At 42.5% G+C, this 23353-nt stretch overlaps 2 protein-coding genes across 6 annotated transcripts in view; both read left to right on the forward strand.

The window, feature by feature from the left end:
* The window catches only part of LOC139536358 (semaphorin-3D-like), a 151985-nt gene extending 141812 nt beyond the window's left edge, over positions 1 to 10173 (forward strand). Inside the window, exons 15-18 of the mRNA XM_071336831.1 lie at positions 892 to 1049; positions 2451 to 2515; positions 4520 to 4653; positions 6593 to 10173. Coding sequence (XP_071192932.1) covers positions 892 to 1049; positions 2451 to 2515; positions 4520 to 4653; positions 6593 to 7051 — 816 coding nt within the window. The 3' untranslated portion in view covers positions 7052 to 10173. The remainder of the gene's footprint in view (positions 1 to 891; positions 1050 to 2450; positions 2516 to 4519; positions 4654 to 6592) is intronic.
* Positions 10174 to 20772: 10599 nt separating this feature from the next.
* Positions 20773 to 23353, forward strand: part of dock3 (dedicator of cytokinesis 3) — a 414918-nt gene continuing 412337 nt past the window's right edge. For 3 of the 5 annotated variants that reach the window (XM_071336838.1, XM_071336835.1, XM_071336836.1), the window contains exon 1: positions 20774 to 21375. In XM_071336838.1, coding sequence (XP_071192939.1) covers positions 21339 to 21375 — 37 coding nt within the window. In that variant the 5' untranslated portion in view covers positions 20774 to 21338. Of the gene's footprint in view, positions 21376 to 23353 lie in introns of all 5 variants that reach the window. The other 2 variants (XM_071336834.1, XM_071336839.1) reach the window with 2 other exon arrangements.

A 23353-nucleotide genomic window follows, 5' to 3' on the forward strand; every position in this document is an offset into this window, starting at 1 on the left:
CCCAGCCAATAGAGAGTTGCAGTAGTCCAGACGGGAGAAGACAAGTGCCTGGATTAGAACCTGTGTCTCTTCCTGTGTGAGGTAGGGTCGTACTGTACGGATGTGGTAGAGCATGAACCTGCAGGAGCGAGTCACTGCTTTGATGTTTGCAGAGAATGACAGGGTGTTGTCCAGGGTCACGCCAAGGTTTTTAGCACTCTGGGGGGGGGGGCACTGTGCAGTTGTCAACCACGATGGAGGTCTTTGAGCGGGCAGGTCTTCCCTGGGAGGAAGAACAGCTCTGTCTTGTCGAGGTTGAGCTTGAGGTGGTAGGCCAACATCTGAGCAGAAATATTTGCCAGGAACGTAGAGATGCTTGCCGCAACCTGGGTGTTAGAAGGGGGGGAGGAGAAAGGTAGTGGAGTGTCATCCACATAAAAAGGAACGGATAGACCATGTGAGGATATGACAGAGCCGAGTGACTTGGTGTATAGAGACAAGAGGAGAGGGCCTATTACCGAGCCCTGGGGGACACCAGTAGTGAGAGTATGTGGTGCAGACACAGATCCTCTCCACTCCACCTGGTAGGAGCGACCTGCCAGGGAGGATGCAATCCAAGAGTGTGCAGAGCCTGAGACGCCCAGCCCTGAGAGGGTGGAGAGGAGGCAGAGCCTGTGACGCCCAGCCCTGAGAGGGTGGAGAGGAGGCAGAGCCTGAGGCGCCCCGCCCTGAGAGGGTGGAGAGGAGGCAAAGCCTGAGGCGCCCCGCCCTGAGAGGGTGGAGAGGAGGATCTTTACAGTGACACTTTTAGCAGCACTATGACAATTCAATATAATTCAATAGGAATCAATTACATTAATTAAAAGTGCATTAGATTTAGTTAAATCCTCTCCCCTGTTTGTGTGTCTACAGCAACAGGTGTACGTGAGCAGTGATGAGGGAGTGGTCCAGTTACCGCTGCAGCGGTGTGGGCTGTACGGTAGAGACTGTGCTGACTGCTGTCTGGCCAGAGACCCTTACTGTGCCTGGGATGGGAACACATGCAACCGATACTTCCCCAGCAACAAGAGGTGACTACTCTACTTAGTTTAAAAGTTTAAAAGACCAACACATCAATATTGATCTCCACATCCATTCTTTTTACTATTATAGTAGAAAACCAATTACATCAAACATGCAATTAACATAACAATGACATCTAACATTTAAGAGTCTTCTATTATCTTATTACTGTGTTTGACAATAAAACACACATTTATGTTGTAACATATGTATAATAAAGTACCATTCTATTGTATTGTGTTGTATTGTATTGTATCGTGTTGTATTGTATCATGATGTATTGTGTTGTATTGTATCATGTTGTATTGTATTGTATTGTATTGTATTGTATTGTATCATGTTGTGTTGTATTGTATCATGTTGTATTGTATCATGTTGTATCATGTTGTATTGTATTGTATCATGATGTATTGTGTTGTATTGTATCATGATGTATTGAATCATGTTGTATTGTATCATGATGTATTGTATCATGTTGTATTGTATCATGTTGTATTGTATCATGTTGTATTGTATCATGTTGTTTTGTATTGTATCATGTTGTATTGTATCATGTTGTATTGTATCATGTTGTGTTGTATTGTATCATGTTGTATTGTATCATGTTGTATTGTATCATGTTGTATTGTATCATGTTGTATTGTATCATATTGTATTGTATCATGTTGTGTTGTATAATGTTGTATTGTATAATGTTGTATTGTATCATGTTGTATTGTATCATGTTGTATTGTATCATATTGTATTGTATCATGTTGTGTTGTATAATGTTGTATTGTATAATGTTGTATTGTATCATGTTGTATTGTATCATGTTGTATTGTATCATGTTGTTTTGTATTGTATCATGTTGTATTGTATCATGTTGTATTGTATCATGTTGTATTGTATCATGTTGTGTTGTATCATGTTGTATTGTATCATGTTGTATTGTATCATGTTGTATTGTATCATGTTGTATTGTATCATATTGTATTGTATCATGTTGTGTTGTATAATGTTGTATTGTATAATGTTGTATTGTATCATGCTGTATTGTATTGTATCATGTTGTATTGAATCATGTTGTATTGTATTGTATCATGTTGTATTGTATTGTATCATGTTGTATTGAATCATGTTGTATTGTATTGTATTGTATCATGTTGTATTGTATCATGTTGTATTGTGTTGTATTGTATTGTATTGTATTGTATCATGTGGTATTGTATTGTGTTGTGTTGTATCATGTTGTAATGTGTTGTGTTGTATTTTTTTGTTTGTGAACCCCGGGAAGAGTTGCTGTTGCTAAATCAACAGCTAAGGGGATTCCAAACAAATTAACAAACAAACTTACTGCCACAGTCTAAAGCTGTCAGAGTTATGACATGATTATGACACCCAGGCTGTCTGCTATCTTATCTCCTCAGGCGAGCCCGGCGCCAGGACGTGAAACACGGGGATCCGATGAGCCAGTGTTACGACGCAGAAGACGGTAATGTGTGTGTGTGTGTGTGTGTGTGTGTGTGTGTGTGTGTGTGTGTGTGTGTGTGTGTGTGTGTGTGTGTGTGTGTGTGTGTGTGTGTGTGTGTGTGTGTGTGTGTGTGTGTGTACAGGGCTACAATGAGCCAGTGTTGCGATATAGTAGAAGTTACAGAAATGAACACTAAATGTTTCTATGTCTGTCTATGATATGTACAGTATGTCTCTGGTTGCAGCTAGCATCAGCCAGCCTCAGTTCACTAGGTAACTTAACTAATATTAACTGAGCTCATAATACAGTATATTGGTTTGCACTAAGTGGCAGCAGCAGTCAACCTCAGTTCACTAGGCTCCTATGACCATGTCTGATGTAACTCATCTCAGTTCACTAGGCTCCTATGACCATGTCTGATGTAACTCATCTCAGTTCACTAGGCTCCTATGACCATGTCTGATGTAACTCATCTCAGTTCACTAGGCTCCTATGACCATGTCTGATGTAACTCATCTCAGTTCACTAGGCTCCTATGACCATGTCTGATGTAACTCATCTCAGTTCACTAGGCTCCTATGACCATGTCTGATGTAACTCATCTCAGTTCACTAGGCTCCTATGACCATGTCTGATGTAACTCATCTCAGTTCACGAGGCTCCTATGACCATGTCTGATGTAACTCATCTCAGTTCACGAGGCTCCTATGACCATGTCTGATGTAACTCATCTCAGTTCACGAGGCTCCTATGACCATGTCTGATGTAACTCATCTCAGTTCACGAGGCTCCTATGACCATGTCTGATGTAACTCATCTCAGTTCACGAGGCTCCTATGACCATGTCTGATGTAACTCATCTCAGTTCACGAGGCTCCTATGACCATGTCTGATGTAACTCATCTCAGTTCACTAGGCTCCTATGACCATGTCTGATGTAACTCATCTCAGTTCACTAGGCTCCTATGACCATGTCTGATGTAACTCATCTCAGTTCACTAGGCTCCTATGACCATGTCTGATGTAACTCATCTCAGTTCACTAGGCTCCTATGACCATGTCTGATGTAACTCATCTCAGTTCACTAGGCTCCTATGACCATGTCTGATGTAACTCATCTCAGTTCACTAGGCTCCTATGACCATGTCTGATGTAACTCATCTCAGTTCACTAGGCTCCTATGACCATGTCTGATGTAACTCATCTCAGTTCACTAGGCTCCTATGACCATGTCTGATGTAACTCATCTCAGTTCACTAGGCTCCTATGACCATGTCTGATGTAACTCATCTCAGTTCACGAGGCTCCTATGACCATGTCTGATGTAACTAAGGGTGGAAGGTAGCCTAGTGGTTAGAGCGGTGGGCCAGTAACCGAAAGGTAAAAAGCTGTTGTTCTGCCTCTGAACAAGACAGTTAACCCCACAGGCTGTCATTGTAAAATTAGAATTTGTTCTTAACTGACTTGCATAGTTAAATTTAAAAAAATAATTTAGTTCACTTAGCGCTTCTTCTTAGCTCATGATACTGTATATTAGTTGAGTCCGTTGCAGTTGCCCCCTCCCGTTCTGAAATTCGAAATGATTTGATATCAAGTTGTATCAAGACAAATCTACACATCCTGCTCTTGGGCATTTTACATGTCAGTCATGTAGCAGACACTCTTATCCAGAGTCACTTTACAATGTCCTCTTGGAACTCACATCTTGTACAGAGACTATTATGAATGTGACTACAGTTTGAGGATCTTCATTTGATCACCTTCTGGCAGGAGAACTAAATATTGTAGTGTATTTTAGATTTAAAAAGGCTTCTGAAGTTTGTCATTTCTACTTTGAAATGTCAAGCTTGATTTTCACTTGCACATTTTTTTTATCAACCCCTACAAAATTATAGATTTATTATAATACACATAATAATTCACATTTCCTGTCGCTGCAAGATTATTTTTCCTTCTGTAGCGAGCTGGCTCAAATTAAGATCCTACATCTGTACTACAAAACTCTCATCATCCTGTTCTTTGCAGGTTCTGAGTCGGTGGAGGTGAAGGTGGTATACGGAGTGGAGAGTAACTCCACCTTCCTAGAGTGTGTACCCAGGTCCCAGCTAGCTACAGTCAAGTGGACAGCACAGCCACCACAGGCTCACACCGGCAGAGAGGTGAGAGACGGACATCTCTCCATGTTAGCTCTTTGTTAACTTTATGCTAACTAAGGCCTGGCATCTAACACACAAACTGACAAATCTTTATCAACTCATCATCTGTACCGAACATTAGAACAATAAAAGCACACATGTATTGATCACTCATTTTTAACTGAATCATTAACCACGTTTCCATACACAGTTTTTATGCGAGTAAAGTCATACGACAGCTGTGATGGAAACAGATAGTGTCAGTGCAAGTTTATACTCTGAGTGTACAAAACATTAGGAACACCTGCTCTTTCCATGACATAAATTGACTAGGTGAAAGCATATGATCCCTTATTGATGTCTCTTGTTAAATACAATTTAATGAATGTATATGAAGGGGAAGAGACAGGTTAAAGAAGGATTTTTAGGCCTTGACACAATTGAGACATGGATTGTGTATGTGTGCCATTCAGACGGTGAATGTGCAAGACAAAATATTTAAGTGCCGTTTAACAGGGTATGGTAGTAGGTACCAGTTGCACCGGTTTGAGTGAGTCAAGAACTGCAACGCTGCTGGGTTTTTCAAGCTCAACAGTTTCCCGTGTGTATCAAGAATTGTCCACCATCCAAAGGACATTCAGCCAACTTGACACAACTGTGGGAAGCATCGGAGTCAACATGGGCCAGCATCCCTGTGGAACGCTTTCGACACCTTGTAGAGTTCATGCCCCGGAGAATTGAGGCTGTTCTCTGAGGGCAAAAAGGGGGGTGGAACTCAATATTAGGAAGGTGCCAACAGATAGTTTGTTCGTTTGACATGGTGGAATATTTATCTGTCGTTAAAATGAATGAGAGAAATGGGGGTGGAAGTAAACTTGGAGTCAAGCGGTGACATGTTGTGTGGTCCTCCCTCCACGACTCGTCAGGAAACCATGCAGTTCATCAGGCTACAGATTAAATAAGTTATGATGAACTTCACAGGGTGTTTAAAAAAGTGACCTTGATGCTCCTTTCCAATAAATATCCAGGGTCTTATTCTGGTGACGTGATGATCGATGCTTGACTGTCGTCTGACAAATACACATATCCATAATAATCTCATCATGTAGACTAGCCTACCCTCAGGGCCTACCCGCACAGCCTACCCGCACAGCCTACCCGCACAGCCTACCCGCACAGCCTACCCGTACAGCCTACCCGCACAGCCTACCCGTACAGCCTACCCGCACAGCCTACCCTCAGGGCCTACCCGCACAGCCTACCCGCACAGCCTACCCGTACAGCCTACCCGCACAGCCTACCCTCAGGGCCTACCCGCACAGCCTACCCGCACAGCCTACCTGTACAGCCTACCCACACAGCCTACCCGCACAGCCTACCCGCAGAGTTTACCCGCACAGCCTACCCGCACTGCCTACCCGTAGAGTTTACCCGCACAGCCTACCCGCACAGCCTACCCGCAGAATTTACCCGCAGAGTTTACCCGCACAGCCTACCCGCACAGCCTACCCGCGCTGTATCTGCGAGCTGTTGGCTAGAGCACACGTGACAAGACCAAAGTAGGCACATTTGCTATTTAACGCAACAGTATTTTTGTGACCAAATTATGGGTAAGAGTTGAAAATGAGATGGAAACACATTGACCTTTTAGATTTTTATTTGTTACATGAAAACTGAAGTGGAAAATAAAAAATGTTTGTGACGTCCTTTACGTCGTAAACGCACCGATTTTTTTCTGCAAGAACTCTGTTTGGTGGAAATATATCACCAATATATACACATATACACATATATAAATATATGGTGGAAATATACCACTGGTGGGAAAATGTAGATGTTTTCTTTCTGCAGATTTTAGAATATCCGCATGAAAATCTCTCGCCAATTGGCTGGAAGCTAATATTAACTAATATTCAGCCTAATGATGAACCTTTTCTTGTCTTGCCCTGCTGTCCTTGTCCAGCTGCTCCAGAGTGAGGATCGTATGGTCCACATGAAGCGGGGTCTCCTGGTGCAGCGACTGGAGCCAGGGGACGCTGGCCTCTACAGCTGTACCACCCTGGAGCACTCCTTCTCCCAGATCCTGGCCCGCTATAACCTCCAGGTCATACCCCAGCAAAGCATGACAGCATCCCAGGCCAAGGCAGCTGATCCTAAGGCTGGGGGAGCAGGACTGAGGTGGGGCCCTGGAGGTCCTGGGAGCCACACCCAGAGCCACGCCCAGCTCTTCAGGAATTATAAGGACCTGCACATGATGGGCGCAGCTAGTATGAGCGTAGACGAGTACTGTGAGCAGATGTGGCACCGGGAGAAGAAGAGGCAGCAGAAACTGCGTCAGCTCAAGTGGAAACAGACCCAGGTGGACAACCGCAAGGCCAGGGTGAGACGGCACGACTCCACTGAGGACATCACAATACAATGACCTACGGATGGGGATGGACAGAGACTTTTGGTTTGCGTCTGAAATGTCACCCTAATTCCTATAGAGTGCACTGCTTTGGACCAGGGTCCATAGGCCTAAGGTAGTACACTTTTAAAGGGGATAGAGGGCTATTGTAGATGTAACTCTGGAGATGAAGGGAATGTATACAGCAAGACCTCAGTGGTAGTGCTGCACATGAGCAGACCCTTTGCTTTGAACAGATATGTACGCTTAACATTATTATCAGTCAGTTAACCTTTTTGTCCATAGAAGTATCCTTTTTATATAGATGTTCTGGATGTATATTCCTCATCAATCCTGATCCTTGATCCCCTGTATTCTGTGTATTCTGTGTAGACAGGATCGTGATCGATCTTTTTGTACCTGGACCGACCCGTTAAAGTCTATTATTGCTCTCTGGACTGGTAGGTTTGTTTACTGAATAAAAAGCAGGCCGGACCGTTCTCCGTCACACGTCGAGGGCAAATACACTGTCCCAGAACTACAACCACAGGTCTCCAAGAACTACAACCACAGTTGTCCCAGAACTACAACCACAGGTCTCCAAGAACTACAACCACAGTTGTCCCAGAACTACAACCACAGGTCTCTAAGAACTACAACCACAGTTGTCCCAGAACTACAACCACGTGTCTCCAAGAACTACAACCACAGTTGTCCCAGAACTACAACCACATGTCTCCAAGAGCTACAACCACAGTTGTCCCAGAACTACAACCACAGGTCTCTAAGAACTACAACCACAGTTGTCCCAGAACTACAACCACAGTGTGGACAGTGTGATGTGGTTGGTCCCTTCCATCTTCCTCAGTGTCCCTTTCTATGTCTTCAGACACACTCAGCAATACATGTTAACATATTTGCACTTACCATATCGTCATGACAGCATTGAAATATGCTGTATGAAGAGTATGTAATGCAATGTACAGCATATACATTGAAAATGTATATTGTAGGGTCACTCACCTGCGTTGTGGACTGTATCTACCTTGACTTAGTTTTTTCAAACACAAAACTATTATTTTTATTAAGAAAAATCTTTCAATGCAAAGCATTTGGTAGATACTTTTTTGTGTGTGTTTGGTTTTCACTTGTTAATCAAAACTCAGAAATAGAACCGTACAGGTAATACATTCATACTGTACACTCTTATCTAGAACCTAAAATGGTTATTTGGCAATCCCCATAGGAGAACCCTTTGTAGAACATGGAACCATGGAACCCAAAAGGGTTCTACCCTGGAACCATGGAACCCAAAAGGGTTCTACCCTGGAACCATGGAACCCAAAAGGGTTCTACCCTGGAACCATTGAACCCAAAAGGGTTCTACCTGGAACCCAAAAGGATTCTACCTAGTTCCAAAAAGGGTTCTACAAAGGGTTTTCCTATATGGATAGCCGAAGAACCATTTTAGGTTCTGTATAGCACCTTTTTTTTTCTAAGATTGTACTCTAATACACTTTTGACATAAAATCTGTGGAATAACTCACATACTATTCTATGGTTTTAGATGAAGGGAAGATACCTGCTTTTCATATCTTAGAGGAACGAGAAAAACAGCTTTATGAGCAAGAAATATATACGCATTTGAGGTTGAAAATCATGATGAATAAGTAGGTGGGAACCTGAAACACACGAAGGAAGTCCGGCCCACACTAGACTTCACTCCTGGTAATCATGACAGATCTCATCATTTAACAGTAGTGGGACCAGCTGGGTATCAAACCCTAGTGCAGTAGATTCACTAAACATAGAAACAATGTGTATTTTCAACTTCTTGTGCTCACTGTGAATGAACATGTTCAACTGTGTGTGGACTGTGTCACTTGTTGTTTATCATACAGTTAGCACCATCTAGTGTTGGTTGTTGTACACTGCACAAGTAAGTTACGGTAGACCACATGTTTTATTATACAGTGCTGTCATTATTTAAGCAAGAATGCAATCTATTTATTCTACGTATGTGTACTGTACACAGACTTACTATAAGAGTCAAAGCAGTATATATTATAAATCCATACTGGGAACTATTTTCAGTGAAGCACACTTTTTAATATTCGTTATTTACACATCACGGTAGATAATGGTTTGGTGATGCATTAGGATAGAATGCATTGTAATTTCATGCGTCATAATGCTTTGCTTTATGAGGTAAGCCTGATATCTTTATAAGGAAAGATTGGTTCCTGAATTTGGAAACATTTACCGTTCTCTTCATGAGATACTGTTAGTCTACACATTGTTGAGCTAAATAACTGCAAGTATGACTATAACGTATAAAAGCCACCCATCCACAGAGAACCAATTGATTAGGGGAACATGAATATGTGCTGCATTATTCTGAAGAAATATCTGAATGTAACCAATGATGTGTCTAAACCCTGGATGGCTGGCAGCCACAGGGGGCTCTGTAAATGAAGCCAATGCACAGCCATCTTGGTACTCCTCCTCCATTGTAAAAAAAGATTTTGGAAGCTATAAAAATGCATTTATTAATGTCTACATACATTTTTGACATGTTTATTCTATTGCAGACACCTTAATGCATACTTTTAAATTATATTATGTGAGTTAAACTTAAAATGAAAAGATATGTCCTTATCCTTGAAACATTAAATTAAAATGCTGTAGAGTTCCACTCATTTGGGCTCCCGAGTGGTGCAACAGTCTAAGGCACTGCATCTCAGTGCTAGAGGTGTCACTACAGACCCTGGTTCGATTCCAAGCTGTATCACAACCGGCTATGATTGGGAGTCCCATAAGGCGGTGCACAATTGGCCCAGCGTCGTCCGGGTTAGTGTTTGGCCGGTGTAGGCATTCATTGTAAATAAGAATTTGTTCTTAACTGACTTGTCTAGATTAATAAAGGTTAAATAAAAAATGTAAAAACATAAAACATCCTATGGAGGACTGCTCCTACTGGGGAATGCCAATATGGCATCCCGAAGGCTTCAAAGCCTCTCAATGACCAATGCATAGCATCAGCAATCCAGGGTTTATATACATCATTGAATGTAACCTACATTTTCCCTCTAACTGACCTTGTGCATATCGTGATGACTAACAATTTATACAATTAATTAAAACATGTTTTACACTAATGTAATTCTATTTTTCTTGATTTTGTTATTTTTTTATCTATAATTTCTGGCAACAGCTCTGGTGAACATTCCTGCAGTCACCATGCCAATTGCAAGCTCCCTCAAAACTTGATACATCTGTAGCATTGTGTTGTGTGACAAAACGGCACATTTCCGAGTGGCCTTTTATTGTCCCAAACACAAGGTGCACCTATGTAATGATCAGGTTGTTTAATAAGCTTCTTGATATGCCACAACTATCAGGTGGATGGATTATCTTGGCAAAGGAGAAATGCTCAATAACAGGGATGTAAACAAATTTGAGCACAAAATTTGAGAGAAATGTTTTTTTGTGCATTATGGAACATTTCTGGAATCTTTTTATTTCAGCTCATGAAACATGGGACCAACACTTTACATGTTGTGTTTATATTTTTGTTTAGTGTATATTACAGAGGTTAAAGAGTATCACTACAGGATTTTATCTACAGTGCCTTCGCACAGTATTCACAGCCTTCAGCCCATGACTTTTCCCACATTTTAGCGTGTTACAGCCTGAATGTAAAATTTGATTGAATTTCGATTTTTTTTGGGTTGTCATTGGCCTACACACAATACCCCATATTGTCCAAATGGAATCATGTTTTTCAAAATTGTTACAAATTAATAAAACATAAAAAGCTGAAATGTCCAGTCGATAAGTAGTCAACCCTTTGTTATGGCAAGTTAAATTAAGTTCAGGAGTAAAAATATGCTTAACAAGTCACATAATAAGTTACATGGACTCAACGGGTGCAATAATACTGTTTACCATGATTGTTCAATGACTAAACGACTATCTCCGTATCCCACACAGGTGCCTAAATCGATCAGTGAATTTCAAGCACAGATTCAACCACAAAGACCAGGTAAGCTTTCCTAAGGTTCACAAAAAAAGGGCACCTATTGGTAGAACATTGAATTGAAACATTGAATATCCTTTTGAGATTGGTGCATTTGTAATGTTACACTACAAAGATACAAGTGCCCTTCCTAAATCAGTTGCCGGAGAGGAAGGAAACCATTCAGGGATTTCACCATGAGGCTAGTGGCGACTGGATTTGATATAACTGATGTATCAACAGCATTGTATTTAATCCACAATACTAACCTAAATGACAGAGTGAAATGAAGGAAGCCTGTATAGAATAAAAAATATCCCTGTTTGCAATAAGGCACTGATGTTATACTGCAACAAATGTGACAAAGTAATGACATTTTTGTCCTGAATACAAAGCATTATGTTTAGGGCAAATCCAACACATCACTGAGTATCACTCTTCATATTTTCAAGAATGGTGGTGGCTGCATCATGTTATGGGTATGCTGTGCTCCTATGCTGTGTTCACTCTTGTACCCTTTACACACCACTGAGCACAGCTGTACTGGGCTGGCCCGGTTACACAACGGTGGAACAGTGCTGTACAGGACAATGTAAAAAGAAACTATCCAGGCCAACACAGTACCATTTGCATTGGCACAATAGTGTGAAAAGGGTATTCTATATATTTAGTGTTATAATGGTGAACACACATCCTGGTGTAGCGAGATGCAATAGCCACTAAGCACCTCTAGGGGTCACTTTAACGCAATGTGGCTACATATTGGTACATGTAAATCATAGACATATGATTTACCAAATACACTGAATGGACAAAACATCAGAAACACATCCCTAATATTGAGTTGCACCCCCTCTAGTCCTCAGAACAGCCTCAGTTCACATAGACTGGACAAGGTGTCAGAAGCATTCCACAGTGATGCTGGCCCATGTTGAGAAACACAGGAAACTGTTGAATGTGTAAAAAAAACAGCAGCGTTGCAGTTCTTGACACACTCAAACCGGTGCGCCTGACACCTACTACCATACCCCGTTCAAAGGAACTCTAAATCTTTTGTCTTGCCCTTTCACCCTCTGAATGACGCACATACACAATCCATGTCTCAATTGTCTCAAGGCTTAACAATACTTATTTTACCTGTCTTCTCCCCTTCATCTACACTGATTGAAGTGGATTTAACAAGTGACATCAATAAGGGATCATAGCTTTCACCTGGATTCACCTGGTCAGTCCATGGCTGCAGTCCAAACACCTAAAAGACACACCCTCTCCCCTCAGCCCTCAAATGAAGTGGACACTTCTGATGACGTATCATGACGTCTGACAAGTATACACTTACAGGGCAAGGGGCGAGGGAGAAAGGAATGATTTTTAAATGAACCGCCCTTGCCCAGAAATTCGTGACTCGTTCACCCCGCGATGATTGTGTTTTCAGCCACCGGTGGCATGTGGGTGCTTTATATGCGCTACTGTCAATTATGATTGCATGTCTACTTATATTAACTATATAATTATTAATATACGCCTACTGTATGATAGCTTGCAAATTAATTAGCTAACTAACATTAGCCTACCTAGCTGGAACTTCTGAAGAAGGAAAATGTTTTATTTCTACAATTTCCAAAAGATAACCAAACAAAAACATCATTACTTTTTATGAGACGTGTTTGTGCCGTCATGTGTATTAGTAGCACAATTTCTAACTTATTTTCATTTGTTTTTACTTACACTTGTATGTTGACCTCTCCATTGATGTTGTTTCTAGGTTTTCGCGGACTTTCCTTAGCGGATGTACAATCGTGGTGAATTGAATCATGGGGAGTTTCAGGCACGGAGTGAACTTAATTGTACACTAGCAAACTTGACTAAAAACGAGGGCTGAGGGGTTTACGTTGCAAACTTCCCTTGCTTGCCTAATCATTTGGACCACCCTGCAAGATGGTGACGGGGATTCCCCCAAGGGCAATAGATGAGGGTAAGTGGACGAGGGTGTGTCTTTTCTGAGTTTGAACCGCAGCCAAAGTCGTGGAAAGAGCAGGTGTTCCTAATGTTTTGAAACACTCAGTGTATAAATAAATATAAAACGTTTTACAGCTGCATCATTGAGAGCATCTTGACTGGTTGCATCACCACTTGGTATCACCGCTGCTACTGTTTATTATTTATTCTGTTGCCTAATAACTTTACCCCTACGTACAGTATGCGTACATATCTACCTCAATTACCTTGTTCCCCTGCACATCGACTCGGGTACTGGTACCCTGTGTATATAACCAAGTTATTGTTACTCATTGTGTATTTATTCCTTGTGTTATTATTTTAATATTTTCCGCTGATTTCTCGCTGTTAGTCTACGCCTGTTGCTTATGACGCATGTGACAAATCAAATTTGATTTGATGTGTAAATATATGGCTCTATATGGGTAAATATAATCAGGTGTTAATACAGTAGATATTTGCCACAATACCTCTCATCCATGACTGAACTTTCCCTTGGGCACAGAACTAGGATCCGATTCCCAAATCCCACACTTTAACATCGGTTGGACTAAAAAGCATCTGACCCTGTAGTTGTGTCATTCTCTTGGAAAAGGACCACTAATGGTGTAGAGGTGATCTTTTTACATTTTATGTAAAAATAAATAAAAATGTATCCTTTTGTTTCAAACATTTAGTGTCTGTGTTCAATTGAGATCAAATTCTGTAAAATTGTCTTTTTTAACATGTTATAAGCATGTATGAGCCTTTATAATGTCTTATGAGCCTTTTAAAATGTCTTATGAGCCTATTTGTAACATGTTTTATTAGAGTGAGAAGCGCTCCAGCTACAACCCAGTCGCTGAGTACTGTGGTGCCTCTCTCTAGGACAAGACGTCGCTCTCCCCTCCCTCACACAAGGCCAAACTATTGGCCAGCATTCAAACCATTCAGTATGATTTAACGAAGGCCACAGAGATACAATATAATGTTCTGTTAAATTCTGTGATTTATACAGTGAAGACTGCTTCTCCTCGTCTCCCTTTCAGTCTACAAGGAGAAACTTACTGGACTTGAATGGAATGCCGGGTTGATTTCATCACAATGTGCTGCGTATTTCAAACTTTCACATCCATTGACCTTTGTCCCTAAATTGTATAATACTGTAATTTGTCCCAAAATGGTATAATACTGTAATTCTTCTCACTGGATGTGTTTGAATTGTTGTGATAATGAAAGCAGAGAAAGCAGTGACAAGGGAAGTAGAACTCAACAGTGACAAGGGAAGTAGAACTCAACAGTGACAATGGAAGTAGAACTCAACAGTGTCAATGGAAGTAGAACTCAACAGTAACAAGGGAAGTAGAACTCAACAGTCACAAGGGAAGTAGAACTCAACAGTGACAAGAGAAGTAGAACTCAACAGTAACAAGGGAAGTAGAACTCAACAGTGACAAGGGAAGTAGAACTCAACAGTGACACGGGAAGTAGAACTCAACAGTGACACGGGAAGTAGAACTCAACAGTGACACGGGAAGTAGAACTCAACAGTGACAAGGGAAGTAGAACTCAACAGTGACACAGGAAGTAGAACTCAACAGTAACAAGAAAGTAGAACTCACTAGTGACAAGAAAATAGTACTCAACAGTGACAAGGGAAGTAGAACTCAACAGTGACAAGGGAAGTAGAACTCAACAGTGACAAGGGAAGTAGAACTTGTCATGACTGTCCTGATCAGGTCAGGTTACAGGAGACCACAACCCTACAGATTATCACTCACCCCCAACAGAGGAGGAGAGATCTAGGAGTATGAAGATGTGAGGGTTTTATGACCCCTCACACCCATTGTAAATCTTAGGCAACAGACAAAATTCCTTTGTCCTCTCACTATGGAGAACCGGCCTCAGAACATTAAACATGCAATAAATGGACTTTGGAACAATGGTTTCCATCAGCCACAATGGCGGTAATGACGATAGATGGAATATGAAAAGTAATGTCATTTTTGTTTTGTTGTTAAAGGTTAAAGGACGACGTTATTATGAAAACATTGTAACTTTAAGACTTTTCCTAGTATATGCTTGATGTTTATACATTGTACGTTGTGTGGAAAATGGGGGACTCGGGTTTGTGCAGATTCCCGGATTATGCAACGTTCAGAATGAGACTGTAGAGGAAATTGATTAATTAGCGACTGTTGTAAAATCGATATTCTGATATTCTTTGAGTTAATTTGGGAAATAGAAACTCAATAAAACAAATTATCCCATGGTGCACCAGGTTAATGAGTTAATAATTGCCTGATTCTTTTAATCACGCAATTATAAACCATTAATCATTCGATGAGCAGCAGTCGTCACTGCTAACTAATACAACGTCACAACAAACTCAACAGTCACAAGGGAAGTAGAACTCAACATTGACAAGAAACTAGAACTCAACAGTGACAAGGGAAGTAGAACTCAACAGTCACAAGGGAAGTAGAACTCAACAGTGACAAGGGAAGTAGAACTCAACAGTCACAAGGGAAGTAGAACTCAGCAATGACAAGGGAAGTAGAACTCAACAGTGACAAGGGAAGTAGAACTCAACAATGACAAGGGAAATAGAACTCAACAGTGACAAGGGAAGTAGAACTCAACATTGACAAGGGAAGTAGAACTCAATAGTGACAAGGGAAGTAGAACGCAACAGTCACAAGGAAAGTAGAACTCAACGGTGACAAGAACGTAGAACTCAATAGTGACAACAAAGTAGAACTCAATAGTAACAAGAAAGTAGAACTCAACAGTCACAAGGGAAGTAGAACTCAACAGTCACAAGGGAAGTAGACCTCAACATTATCTACACGTTCCTCTGTGGAGATGGGAGAACCTTCCAGAAGGACAACCATCTCTGCAGCACTCCACCAATCGGGCCTTTATGGTAGAGTAGCCAGACCGAAGCCAGTCCTCAGTAAAAGGCAAATGACAGCCTGTGAGAAATAAGATTCTCTGGTCTGATGAAACCAAGATTGAACTCTTTGGCCTGAATGCCAAGCCTCACGTCTGGAGGAAACCTGGCACCATCCCTACGGTGAAGCATGGTGGTGGCAGTATCATAGTATGGGGATGTTTCTCAGCGGCAGGTACTGGGAGACTAGTCAGGAAAGATGAAGGGAGCAAAGTAAAGAGAGATCCTTGATTAAAACCTGCTCCAGAGCGCTCAAGACCTCAGACTGGGGTGAAGGTTCACCTTCCAACAGGACAACAACCCTAAGCACACAGCCAAGACAACGCAGGAGTGACTTCGTGGCAGTCTCTGGATGTCCTTGAGTGGCCCAGCCAGAGCCCGGACTTGAACCTGATCAAACATCTCTGGAGAGACCTGAAAATAATCTGTGCAGCTACGCTCCCCATCCAACTTGACAGAGTTTGAGAGGATCTGCAGAGAAGAATGGGATAAACTCCCCAAATACAGGTGTGCCAAGCTTGTTGTGTCATACCCAAGAAGACTTGAGGCTGTAATCGCTGCCAAAGGTGCTTCAACAAAGTACTGAGTAAAGGTTCTGAATTCTAACGTAAATGTGTTATTTCAGTTATTTCTTCGTAATAAATTTGCAAAAATAATTAAGAACCTGTTTTTGCTTCATCATTCTGGGTTATTGTGTGTAGAAAAAAACAATTTGATCAATTTTAGAATAAAGCTGTAACGTAACAAAATGTGGAAAAGAGTCAAGGGGTCTGAATACTTTCCGAATGCACTGTGTAGTATTGTCAAATATTGTTATTTTTTAATACAATTTGTGGTATTGTCATCTTACTTTCTCAAAACATGGACGATGGTAAATTTACCCAAGGAGGGAAATGTATGTGTGTGTGTATTCGCTCTGCCACCCATTCTCACCTCTCCCCTGATTGTGGATCCCTTCACCAGGATCAAAGTCAACCACTGGAGTCAGCAAGGGCACAGTCTGTCTGTCTGTGTCTGTCTGTCTGTCTGTCTGTCTGTCTGTCTGTCTGTCTGTCTGTCTGTCTGTCTGTCTGTCTGTCTGTCTGTCTGTCTGTCTGTCTGTCTCTCGCCCGCTCGCTCTTTCTCTCTTTCTCGCTCTTTGTGTCTCATTGTGTGTGTGTGTGTGTGTGTGTGTGTGTGTGTGTGTGCGTGTGTGTGTGTAAGTGTCTCCCTTCAGATTAGTGTGCTAATTTTAACCTGCCTGTCTCCTCACTAGGCTAATCTGTAGCTGAGATCTGAGACCATATGGAGATGATACCATCATCATCACGCTCTGTTGGGATTCCTCACTAGGTGGCAATGCTGTTAAGGTTGGTTATAACGCATTGTAACACTTGTCATGAGCATTTATGAATCCCTTACAATGTGTTATTATCTCATACTGATCCTGATGAAATACAGGCTAAATGTTGATACATAGACATAACTTGAGGCTATTATAAGCCTTATTATCATGGTCCTCTGTAACTCTGTGGTCCTCTAACTCTGTGGTCCTCTAACTCTGTGGTCCTCTGTAACTCAGTGGTCCTCTGTAACTCTGTGGTCCTCTGTAACTCTGTGGTCCTCTGTAACTCTGTAACTCAGTGGTCCTCTGTAACTCTGTGGTCCTCTGTAACTCTGTAACTCTGTGGTCCTCTGTAACTCTGTAACTCTGTGGTCCTCTGTAACTCAGTGGTCCTCTGTAACTCTGTGGTCCTCTGTAACTCTGTGGTCCTCTGTAACTCTGTAACTCTGTGGTCCTCTGTAACTCTTTGGTCCTCTGTAACTCAGCGGTCCTCTGTAACTCAGTGGTCCTCTGTAACTCAGTGGTCCTCTGTAACTCTGTGGTCCTCTGTAACTCTGTAACTCTGTAACTCAGTGGTCCTCTGTAACTCTGTGGTCCTCTGTAACTCTGTGGTCCTCTGTACTCTGTAACTCTGTGGTCCTCTGTAACTCTGTAACTCTGTAACTCAGTGGTCCTCTGTAACTCTGTGGTCCTCTGTAACTATGTGGTCCTCTGTAACTCTGTAACTCTGTGGTCCTCTGTAACTCTTTGGTCCTCTGTAACTCTGTGGTCCTCTGTAACTCAGTGGTCCTCTGTAACTCTGTGGTCCTCTGTAACTCTGTAACTCTGTAACTCTGTGGTCCTCTGTAACTCTGTGGTCCTCTGTAACTCTGTGGTCCTCTGTAACTCTGTAACTCTGTGGTCCTCTGTAACTCTTTGGTCCTCTGTAACTCTGTGGTCCTCTGTAACTCTGTGGTCCTCTGTAACTCAGTGGTCCTCTGTAACTCTGTGGTCCTCTGTAACTCTGTAACTCTGTAACTCTGTGGTCCTCTGTAACTCTTTGGTCCTCTGTAACTCAGTGGTCCTCTGTAACTCTGTGGGCCTCTGTAACTCTGTGGTCCTCTGTAACTCTGTGGTCCTCTGTAACTCAGTGGTCCTCTGTAACTCTGTGGTCCTCTGTAACTCTGTGGTCCTCTGTAACTCTGTGGTCCTCTGTAACTCTTTGGTCCTCTGTAACTCTGTAACTCTGTGGTCCTCTGTAACTCTGTGGTCCTCTGTAACTCTGTGGTCCTCTGTAACTCTGTGGTCCTCTGTAACTCTGTGGTCCTCTGTAACTCTGTAACTCTGTGGTCCTCTGTAACTCTGTGGTCCTCTGTAACTCTGTGGTCCTCTGTAACTCTTTGGTCCTCTGTAACTCTTTGGTCCTCTGTAACTCTTTGGTCCTCTGTAACTCTGTGGTCCTCTGTAACTCTGTGGTCCTCTGTAACTCTGTGTCTCTCTGTAAGTCAGTGGCTCTCTGTAAGTCAGTGGCCCTCTGTAGCTAAGTTGGTAGAGCATACTGCTTGCAATGCCAGGATAGTGGGTTCGTTTCACAGGACCATGAAATGCGTAACATTTTGTACCCGTGACTGTAAGTCGATTTGAGAGCAAGTGGTCTGTTATAAAGTCTGTTATAAAGTCTGTTATAAAGTTATAAATAGGTTGCCATTTTAGACAGAGCTTGGCCAATAGGTTGTCATTTTAGACAGAGCTTGGACAATAGGTTGTCATTTTAGACAGAGCTTGGCCAATAGGTTGCCATTTTAGACAGGGCTTGGCCAATAGGTTGTCATTTTAGACAGGGCTTGGCCAATAGGTTGCCATTTTAGACAGGGCTTGGCCAATAGGTTGTCATTTTAGACAGGGCTTGGCCAATAGGTTGTCATTTTAGACAGAGCTTGGCCAATAGGTTGTCATTTTAGACAGGGCTTGGCCAATAGGTTGTCATTTTAGACAGGGCTTGGCCAATAGGTTGCCATTTTAGACAGAGCTTGGCCAATAGGTTGTCATTTTAGACAGGGCTTGGCCAATAGGTTGTCATTTTAGACAGGGCTTGGCCAATAGGTTGTCATTTTAGACAGGGCTTGGCCAATAGGTTGCCATTTTAGACAGGGCTTGGCCAATAGGGTGCCATTTTAGACAGGGCTTGGCCAATAGGTTGTCATTTTAGACAGGGCTTGGCCAATAGGTTGCCATTTTAGACAGAGCTTGGCCAATAGGTTGTCATTTTAGACAGGGCTTGGCCAATAGGTTGTCATTTTAGACAGGGCTTGGCCAATAGGTTGCCATTTTAGACAGAGCTTGGCCAATAGGTTGTCATTTTAGACAGGGCTTGGCCAATAGGTTGTCATTTTAGACAGGGCTTGGCCAATAGGTTGTCATTTTAGACAGGGCTTGGCCAATAGGTTGCCATTTTAGACAGGGCTTGGCCAATAGGGTGCCATTTTAGACAGGGCTTGGCCAATAGGTTGTCATTTTAGACAGGGCTTGGCCAATAGGGTGCCATTTTAGACAGGGCTTGGCCAATAGGTTGTCATTTTAGACAGGGCTTGGCCAATAGGTTGCCATTTTAGACAGGGCTTGGCCAATAGGGTGCCATTTTAGACAGGGCTTGGCCAATAGGGTGCCATTTTAGACAGGGCTTGGCCAATAGGGTGCCATTTTAGACAGGGCTTGGCCAATAGGGTGCCATTTTAGACAGGGCTTGGCCAATAGAGCTTGTCTTCTCAAGGCCCTTGTTCATCATGTACTAAGAAACACCTTCTCAGTAACCATTTAGTTCCACTTTGATTGATTTAGCTGTTTCACTTTTCCCACGCACTGTTGCTTTCTAACTGTGTGTGTGTGTGTGTGTGTGTGTGTGTGTGTGTGTATGTGTATGTGTGTGTCTGTGTGTGTGTGTGTGTATGTGTGTGTCTGTGTCTGTGTCTCTGTGTCTGTGTCTCTGTGTGTGTATGTGTATGTGTGTGTCTGTGTCTGTCTGTGTCTGTGTGTCTCGCTGTGTGTGTGTGTGTGTGTGTGTGTGTGTGTGTGTGTGTGTGTGTGTGTGTGTGTGTGTGTGTGTGTGTGTGTGTGTGTATGTGTGAAGAGAAGAGAAGAGGGGGGGGGGTCTAAGAAGACATAGGGACTAATTTGTAAAGATGTCACCTTGGGGAGCATCAGCTGACACCTCAATCTCTCTTTCACACACACACAAACACACATAGCGAGACACACACCACCAGAGAGAGAGAGAGAGAGAGAGAAACTGCCAAAAATAACCCGATATAACACATCCCAAACCAAACAACTGACTCTCTGCCCCATCTGTGTCCCATCGAAGGATAGACAGACTATTTGCGTGATGTGCTAGCACTTGGAGAGCCTAAAGATGGCGCAGCGGTGACTGCATGCTATTTGAGTATCCCGTTCACACACTCTCCAGTTTCATCGTAAACAACTGGACATCTCTCTCTCTCTCCGTGCTGTTGCGACATTCACTCTCGGGGGTCTTGAAATGGTCGATTTGCTATTCCATAGCGACATATGATCATTTTAAAGCTTGTTTTATGAATTCATCCGACTCAAAACGAGTTTGTGACTGACAGACAGCGGTATTCAGACAGAAGACGAGACTGCTGTGCTGTGCGGTGGTCGAAATAAATAAATAACAGCTTTCTCCATTCTGGCTTCTGGCAGTGGACGGCGCGAGATGCTGCGGCTGCATTGATAGAGTTGGTAGAAGGGATTCACACAGAAGTGACGAGGCAGCCTCAGCCAGGGCTTAGGCTACGGATAGGATAATAACCTAGCACTGATTGCGATAGACTGAGTGAACGTTGTTGTATGACAGACAGCAAGAAGATGCACTAAGGACCGGAAGAGAAAATGCTTCGTTTGAGAGTCGAAATATGAACGCACATTCCACTTTGGTTTTCTTTTATTTGCAGTGATATATTTCCGTGGATCTGAGCGGTTTAAACAACTTTTCGTGGTCCTTTTTCCATGATAACGGCAGAACCGGGCTTGATTTACCGGGAATTTCACCAGGATCATGTGGACCCCGACGGAGGAGGAGAAAATCGGAGTTGGTGAGTTGATTAAATTCAGTTTGTTTTATTGTTAAAAATAGGCTTTATTCAGGCCTATATATATATATATATATTCAATGAGACTGTCATTCCCCTTATTCTCAAGAAATGACTGGCGGTTCAATACTGGAATATATATAAACAACGTATGTAAGCTATGGGAGCTCCAAACCCTGACACGCGTTGACATTTCTGCACCTTTTTCCAATCCCAAACCATCACGTTATCTCGCGTCTATAGAAGCCACTCGACATTGTACTAGGCTATTCCGTTTTGAATTAACAACGCACAACTTGGGCATGTTGGACTTCGTGATGTCATTGTTTTAATGATCTGTATGTCACGTAATCAAAACTACTGGTTCATCTCCAATAGAGGGCGACAAGAAAACACAGCTCACCACAACAGGTGTGCTGCCCAGCTCAATGGATAGGAGAGATCAAACTGGGCACAAACTGGCTAAATCAACGTTATCGAATCAAACAGAAAAACGTTTTCAACATTGCTTTTGTCGACGTATTGTGACGTGGAATCTATGTGGAAAAATACATCGCATATGAAAAAAGTCATACATTTAAACTGATGTTTTGAGGGTAAAATTTCACCCACAGGATTATGTCACCTTGGTAACCAATGTTTAACATAAACAAACCTTGTATAAAATATGTTGAATTTGTACCTTTGACGTCAGAACTTTAACATAATATCCACTCCTACTGGAGATTTGATCTATCTACAGCACCTCCTACTGGAGAGTTGATCTATCCACAGCTATCCCTTCGCTGTCCCATCCAGGGTTTTTACCAAGGCCAGCCAAGCTCTGATATTTATCACCAATGTGCTATCGTGAGAATGATTGTTGAAAAATCTCCACTTAATAGACGTTACTGTCACTATCAAAGTCATTACAAGGGGTACAGAGCAAATTAAACGTAGCCATGCTTTATAAATTATACACGATATATACACAAGTATGTGGATACCCCTTTAAATGAGTGGATTCTATTTCAGCCACATCCGTTACCGACAGGTGTATAAAATCGAGCACACAGCCATGCAATCTCCATAGACAAACATTGAATGGCCAGTACTGAAGAGCTTAGACTTTCAACGTGGCACCGTCATAGGATGCCACCTTTCCAACAAGGTCAGTTTGTGATATGTCTGCCTGCTAGAGCTGCCCCCGGTCAACTGGAAGTGCTGTTATTGTGAAGTGGAAATGTCTAGGAGCAACAACGGCTCAGCTACGAAACGGTAGGCGACACACAAGCTCACAGAACGGGACCGCGAGTTCTGAAGTGCGTAGCGTGTAAAAATCGTCTGTCCTCGGTTGAAACACTCACTACCGAGTTCCAAACTACCTCTAGAAGCAACTTCAGCACAAGAACTGTTCGTCGGGAGCTTCATGAAATGGGTTTCCATGGCCGAGCAGCCACACACAAGCCTAAGATCATCATGCGCAATGCCAAGCGTCGGCTGGAGTGGTGTAAAGCTCTCCGCCATTGGACTCAGGAGCAGTGGAAACGCGTTCTCTGGAGTGATGAATCACGCTTCACCATCTGGCAGTCCAACGGATTAATCTGGGTTTGGTGGATGCCAGGAGAACGCTACCTGCCCCAATGCATAGTGCCAACTGTAAAGTTTGGTGGAGGAGGAATAATGGTCTGGGGCTGTTTTTCATGTTCGGGCTAAACCCCTTGGTTCCAGTGTAGGGAAATCTTAACACTACAGCATACAATGCTACATACACACTTCTACACCTGCATTGCTTGCTGTTTGGGGTTTTAGGCTGGGTTTCTGTACAACACTTTGAGATATCAGCTGATGTAAGAAGGGCTTAATAAATACATTTGATTTGAATGACATTCTAGACAATTCTGTGCTTCCAACTTTGTAGCAACAGTTTGGGGAAGGCCCTTTCCTGTTTCAGCATGACAATGCCCCTGTGCACAAAGCGAGAACTTGACTGGCCTGTAAA

This window comes from Salvelinus alpinus, chromosome 12, assembly GCF_045679555.1.
Source record: "Salvelinus alpinus chromosome 12, SLU_Salpinus.1, whole genome shotgun sequence".
Lineage (NCBI taxonomy): Eukaryota > Metazoa > Chordata > Actinopteri > Salmoniformes > Salmonidae > Salvelinus > Salvelinus alpinus.